The 6349-nt window shown below is 44.7% G+C and overlaps 2 protein-coding genes across 2 annotated transcripts; one reads left to right on the forward strand and one right to left on the reverse strand.

The window, feature by feature from the left end:
• Positions 1-1144: 1144 nt before the first annotated feature.
• Positions 1145-2969, reverse strand: crybb1l1 (crystallin, beta B1, like 1). The gene is made up of 6 exons (XM_006781385.3): positions 2905-2969; positions 2619-2716; positions 2394-2512; positions 2181-2313; positions 1941-2083; positions 1145-1851 (listed from the first exon to the last, which is right to left on the reverse strand). The coding sequence occupies exons 2-6, from the start codon at positions 2709-2711 to the stop codon at positions 1680-1682; spliced, it is 660 nt and encodes a 219-aa protein (XP_006781448.1). The 5' UTR covers positions 2712-2716; positions 2905-2969; the 3' UTR covers positions 1145-1679.
• Positions 2970-3973: 1004 nt separating this feature from the next.
• On the forward strand, positions 3974-6349 carry cryba1l1 (crystallin, beta A1, like 1). Its single transcript, XM_006781384.3, has 6 exons — positions 3974-4038; positions 4406-4488; positions 4588-4706; positions 5055-5196; positions 5292-5434; positions 5653-6349. The coding sequence occupies exons 2-6, from the start codon at positions 4414-4416 to the stop codon at positions 5798-5800; spliced, it is 627 nt and encodes a 208-aa protein (XP_006781447.1). The 5' UTR covers positions 3974-4038; positions 4406-4413; the 3' UTR covers positions 5801-6349.

Here is a 6349-nt window from a genome sequence, read left to right on the forward strand (position 1 = left end):
TTTAAACTTCAGCACATCGTCCTGACCATGTCTACAGGCATAAATACATTAAGTTGCTGCCATGTGATTGGCTGGTTAGAAATTTGAACTAAAAGCAGTTGAACATTATATTTTAATTTCAACATTTAAATTTTTAATTGAATTTTATGCTTGGCGAGGTTAGAATTAACTAAAAACTAAAACTAGATGTAGAAAAAACTTTTTTTAATTAAAATATGAATAAATATAAAAATTTGGGGAAAAATTAAAACTAACTAAAACACTTTTGTTAACTTGAAAAGCTAAAGTTGAGTTAAAATAGAGAAACGATCCTTAGTTTCAGTATTTCTTAGTCACTGATGGACGCATTTATTGAGACTGCTTTCAAAAAGTTCTGCTTTTTTATTGTAATACCTTTGGTCATTTTCCCTAATCCTGCCTCTGACATATGCCCTGCAACTAAAAAGACTAAAATTAATGCTGAAAATACTAAATAAACAATTAAAAAAACAAGTAAAACAAAGCATTTTCAATAAAAACTAAACCAAAACAAGAAAATCCACTCTAGAAACTGAATTAAAAACAAAAACTCAAAACGAAATAAAATTAATAACTAAGTAGAAAATACAAAACTAGAAAATAAAAAACTGTGATAACTCTGGTAGATTCATCGCTATTAAGATGTTTTGGTTTGGGTTTTTTTTTTTTACCATATATAAAAGCAGTTTAAAGGAAATGAGTTTGTGTTTTATGTTCAGTTCAAAACAGAAATTTCGATGGGACCTCTTGTTATGCAGAGCCTGTGCACAATGCAGCAGTCACATGATCACATGTCTGAAACTGCTCTGCTGCCCAACTGACTTTTTTTCTATGCAACACAAAGCATTGTGCCACTGGGAGGTTTTTAAAGCTGAGTATGCAAAAGTTTAACAAACCCAAACCAAAAACAACATGAGTGTTTATTCAATGAATTTTTAACAACCATATGTTGACACTGAAAACTGTGATCGCACAGAAGAAACACTGGCTCGCATTATTAAAATAAAGAAAAATATATATTTTTAGTGTCCGGCTGTCCACATTTTTATCCATTTTTTTAAATAATGTGTTATTGATTTATATTGATTTAAGTGATTTCTATGTAATAAGTAACAACAACGACATCTTTGAAATCAAGATTTTCCTTTTTATTGAAAACTTGGCCAGGATTCTGTACAGCAGAGAGGGTGTGCAATGCACAGGGGCAGGAAGACGAGGGAGCAGGGGGCTCTAAGGACTCAGTTTCCCATGGTGCATCATACCCTGAGCTGAGAATCGTGTGTGTAAAACAGTAAGAGACACTCTGTTCCCTCTACTGTGTCTCAGAGGTCTGTGGAGGGGAATGAAGCGAGGGACTAAAAATAAAAATAAAAGAAGAAAAGGGAGGAAAGCAAAGCTCAGCCCATAGGGGAGAAAGAGAAGAGTAGAAACAGAGAGGAATGGAGGGTGGTCTGATGGTTTTGTGGTCCGGCTGGCCCTTCCACTGAGGTGTTTTCTCCAGTCAGGGGCAGACATAGATCCTCACCCTTCCCCTCACTGCATTAGATCAAAGACCTTTTTAAGGCACTAAGGTAAAGGCCTCAGACGTCTCTCCCCCTTTCCCGCTTCCTCCGCCCCTCTCCATCACCTCCGCTCTTTCTCTTTCTCTCCTTCCCTGAGCCTCACTTGCTGGCCATGGTGTAGCAGCCCTGTTGGTGCCACTGCATGTCACGGATACGCCTCACAGACTGGAACTGAGGATGGCGGGCGCCATATTCATTGAAGTGCCTGTATTCGCCCTTCTCCAGCAGGTACTGGCTGCCACGGTATCCAGGGAACTGGTATCCCACAAAGCTGGGAAAAAAAGATGAAACATGTCAATTGATTTGTTTTTTATGGCCTTTAAATTTGGTGTTTAAGCTCCACTGATACTTGACACTCACGTTCCACAGCTGACAATGATGCTGCCCACTCTGTCGGTGAAGCCATAGGAGAACAGGCTGGGGACGTCATCGTCCATGATCTCCATCTTGCGGCCCTTGTACTCTCCAACCTCATACAGGCAGATCTTGTGCTTCTCGGGGTCCTGGCACACGGGAAAATAGAGGGAGACAGAGGTTTTATTTAGAGGGGAGTCTAAAGAGGGAAAAAAGTGACGTTTTAAAGAAATAGAAGATTTTTACCATTCTGACGGGCCTGAAGGACAGCAGGTAGTCGTTCTTCTGGCAGTTGCTCCAGGAGTCCCAGCGGGGATACTCTCCCTTCTCCAGGATGTACATCTCACCGCAGAAGTTCATCTGCTCGAAGCCCACGAAGCTGCGGACGAGGAAGCGTCATGAAGCATCCAATCTCAATCTTAGATGCACAAACACAAGTGTATTTCATTTGACACTTACGGTCCACATTCAACACGCAGGGAGCGCACGCGGTCCATGCCCATCTCACACACATTCATGCACTCATTGCTGATTTCGATCATGCGACCCTGGAAGTTCTCCTGGTCGAACACGTACATCTGGAGGAAAGTAACACGTTAGAACAACATCAGCAAGGGTCTGTGATGTGAATTTTTTCAGCGTAGCCACTGTTATCTGTATCTGAAACAGGAGAGAACCACCCACCTTGTAGGACATCATTCCCATCTCTGACTTCTTGCTCTGGGCAGCCTTTCCGTCAGTCTGGGAAGAAGTCTTGGATTTATCTCCACTGGACATGATTACTGAGTGGAAAGAGAAACGGGAGAAGTAGGGAGAGATTGTTTATTCGTGTGATAAGTGCAGCCTTTCGTATTGCCACGAGATTGTTGAGGAACTCAAATAAATTAAAGGTAAAGGAAAGCTTAAACCTAATCTATGCCCTTTCCGCTTGCCGCTGGACCTCCTGCTGGCGTGTGAGCGTGTACCTTACCTGTGTGTGCGATGCCTGTGCCGAGCCTCACTCAGAGTGTGTGTGGCTCGGAGTGCGCCCCTCGCTTTTATACGCTGGCGCACATAGGAGAGGGATTATGGGAAGAGAAACAAACTCGCTGAGGTCAGAGACAAGAGACAAAAGAAACCCCACATCATCAGAGAGGGACGGACCAAGGGTGATGGGGATGGGCAGAGACAGAGGAGGACAGACACCAGCTGGAGCACAGACTGGCCAATTAAAAAGTAGTCAGGTTTAGATTTCAGACAGTTTAGTCTTCTGTCTCCCCTTGAATGCGTGAATTAAAATAAAACCAAGTTCCCCAGACCGTAGGAACAGAATGTATGAAGAGTAAAAATGTGTAAGCTGCTTTATAACCCTGACTGAAAACTATAAAACAGAGCAGCCCTTTAAATAAAGTGTCAGATGTGTATTTATGTTTTTTAAAGGTTCATTACTGTATGATGTATACGACCTTTTCATGTCCCACAGACAACAACTGGCAACATAACAACAGGCTGCACAATCTAACCTGACTTTGAATGAATAGGTGTTTAAACTGGGATGTAACTGGAAGGTACCAGTTACACTGTGTTGACTGGTAATTTAGGTCAAACTTCCTGATCATTAGGGTTAAGCAGCTTAGATTAGATGCCACTAATTAAACAAGAGAAAACGTAAACCTTTTCCACTTCCATTTCTGTACACTTGTTCACACCGACCCAGTTAAAACTTTATGCGTGGCTCTCTGCCGCGCCGTTAATCCCCACATTTTCCGCCCCGATCCAGACCCTTTGTGCGCGGGGCACGCGCTGGACTGCTGACCGGGGTCCGAACATACTGGAGAGCCTTTTGTTTCCGAGCCTCGGCAGCACTTTAGGATCTGCTGAGCTAGACGCTGGAGGGGGACAACAGCGTCCAGAGGCCACACAGCAGCTCCGGGGGCGCGCGTATGGTTACTGTGTCAAAACGGAGAGCTTGCATGGTCCGAAGCGTACGCGCGAACGCGCAGAAGTAGGCGCGCTCCCCGACCGTCGATATAAAACTGAAGCGCCAGGTTCTCTGAAAGCTCTACGCGAGGCAGGCGGTAGGCGCGTACCACTCCCGAGCTCTTCCAATAAAGTGCCATTCTAGGTAAGGCTGCATCTCTGCTTTCAGCTCAGCTCAGGGTCCGACAGACAGGTGGTGCTTTCACACAGAAACTGAAATCCAAAAGCACTTTGTGACACCTGTGAAACACTTCTATTGCTGTCAGTCAGATTGTAAAAAAATATATATATATTTGCTTTAAACGTGTGAATTAGCTGTTCATGGCCAGACCACCCTTCAAATGTCGTAGCTGTGCAGCATAAACGATGCAGAAGGTGGAGTTACTGTGAGCGCGAACACCAGCGTGTTTTTGTCTGATTATTTTAGCTAAATTATTATTTTTAATTATTACTATCTCTGACACTGTTTCACCAAAAACTTCCTGTTCTTTACTTTACATCCACACATCCAGGAGTAAAGATGTACAGAACTACAAGGTCCCCAATGATCCAGCCGCTGGTTACCTCAGGAATGGGCATGGCTCCTTTCTTCAAGGTAAACAAATGCTCGTGAGGAGGTGTATATGAAATGTTTTATTATAGCCTTCGGAGCAGCAGTATCTAAACTCCTCCCCACTTTGATCTGTCTCCACAGGTGACCGTGTTTGAGCAGGAGCACTTCCAGGGCAAGTGCCTGGAGTTCACCTCCGAGTGCTGCAACATCCAGGAGTGCGGACTGGACAACATCCGCTCCATCAGGGTTGAGAGCGGAGCGTAAGTCTCAAAACTCTCTTTGTTACTAATAACAAATAGATGAAAACAAAACCCAGTGGACCGGCACAGAGTTAAAGAAATATATATAGGCTTAATCCTCTTTTGATCACATCTATTCCAAACACTAAAAAACACTAAAAATTCTTGTAAAAAGAATACAAAGATGTGGGGTTTTTTTAATTGTAGCTCACCTGCAGTTGAAAAAAAAGTTGTTTCTTTACTGTAAATCTCACTTTGGAGACAAAAAGAAGAGCCGAGATTTTATCAGCAGTACAAAAACCTACATTACTGACCAAATCTTAAAGGGAGCATCATGTAAACTAGCCTCTCTGTGTCTCTTCTGTGAAGCTGGGTGGGTTTCGAGCACCATGATTTCCAGGGCCAGCAGTTCATCCTGGAGAGAGGAGAGTACCCCCACTGGGACGCTTACAGCGGCTCCATCTCCTACCACGTGGAGCGCCTCATGTCTCTGCGCCCCATCTATTGCGCCGTGAGTACACCCCGACTCTCTCAGGGTCCAACCACATCCTCCTTTTGAACCCTGAAATCTCAAACCTAACTCTTGGATTTCTCTGTCCTGTTCAGTCCCACCAGAGCAGTCGCATGCTCATTTTTGAGAAGGAGAACTTCTTGAGCCGCAGCGTGGAGATCTGTGATGACTACCCTTCTCTGCAGGCCATGGGATGGATGATGCCTGAAGTCGGCTCCATGCACGTGCAGTGTGGCGCGTAAGTTTCACCCTAAAAATTGACATGGGGATGGTACACCTAACCAAATATTCATCGCAGTCCCTATTTTGTGACCATTAAACATCATCTTCCTATAAAACTGTACTCTTTAAATAATTCAAATCCATCATCAGCACATATTATTCCCATTACTAAATCCTAATTCTGACAGCAGCTACTGAAAACTGACTCTGTTGTCCTCTCCATCTGTCCCACAGCTTTGTCTGCTACCAGTACCCTGGCTACAGAGGCCAGCAGTACATCATGGAGTGTGAGAGACACAGTGGAGACTACCAGCACTGGAGGAACTGGGGCTCCCACTGTCAGACCCCCCAGATCCAGTCCATCAGGCGCATCCAGCACTGAGAGGAGGACAGGCTGAGACTGAGGCCACGGCCCACGGACAGCAGCTCCCCTCAACTCCCGCCTCCTTTTACCCATACCCCCCTCCTCTCTATCTTCCTCTCTTCAATCCTTTCCTTCATCTTGACTTGAGCCGCGACAGCTGCCCCAACCCGACATCACCACTACTACTGATTTACAGCCAGAGTGTGATAAGAGACAATATCGCACTGTTAAAAGCACAGGGAAACACACGCTCCACACGCATACACACACCGACATAACTGACACACACACTGTGTCTTTTTACTTTGGTTTAGAGGTCGCTACACACCCGCACACAAGCACACACCTGCGCTGTACTCCCGCCTGAGCTCGGCGATGAGCGTAGGAGTTCAAACCGAGGGGAGACGAAGCTCCAACACGGTGCCATGTCCAGGAAAATCTCCCAGGCTGCAGTCCCTCACTGAGTGCAGCAGACTGTGATATGGTGCAGCTCAGATGTGTTTTGTTGCAGTTGTGTGTAGGAGGTTGGTCCACAGGTTGATAACTAATAAACTCATTTTCACTTCA

Source organism: Neolamprologus brichardi, chromosome 2, assembly GCF_056152115.1.
Source record: "Neolamprologus brichardi isolate AB-2024 chromosome 2, ASM5615211v1, whole genome shotgun sequence".
NCBI lineage: Eukaryota > Metazoa > Chordata > Actinopteri > Cichliformes > Cichlidae > Neolamprologus > Neolamprologus brichardi.

Excerpts from the sequence above, each read along its gene's own strand:
- crybb1l1 (XM_006781385.3), bottom strand. The coding sequence starts at position 2,711 with ATGTCCAGTGGAGATAAATCCAAGACTTCTTCCCAGACTGACGGAAAG. Across the intron at positions 2,314-2,393 it reads CTGCGTGTTGAATGTGGACC|CTTCGTGGGCTTCGAGCAGA; the intron begins GTAAGTGTCAAA and ends CCTCGTCCGCAG. Across the intron at positions 1,852-1,940 it reads ATCATTGTCAGCTGTGGAAC|CTTTGTGGGATACCAGTTCC; the intron begins GTGAGTGTCAAG and ends TTTTTTTCCCAG.
- cryba1l1 (XM_006781384.3), top strand. The coding sequence starts at position 4,414 with ATGTACAGAACTACAAGGTCCCCAATGATCCAGCCGCTGGTTACCTCA. Across the intron at positions 5,197-5,291 it reads TGCGCCCCATCTATTGCGCC|TCCCACCAGAGCAGTCGCAT; the intron begins GTGAGTACACCC and ends TGTCCTGTTCAG. Across the intron at positions 5,435-5,652 it reads ATGCACGTGCAGTGTGGCGC|CTTTGTCTGCTACCAGTACC; the intron begins GTAAGTTTCACC and ends TCTGTCCCACAG.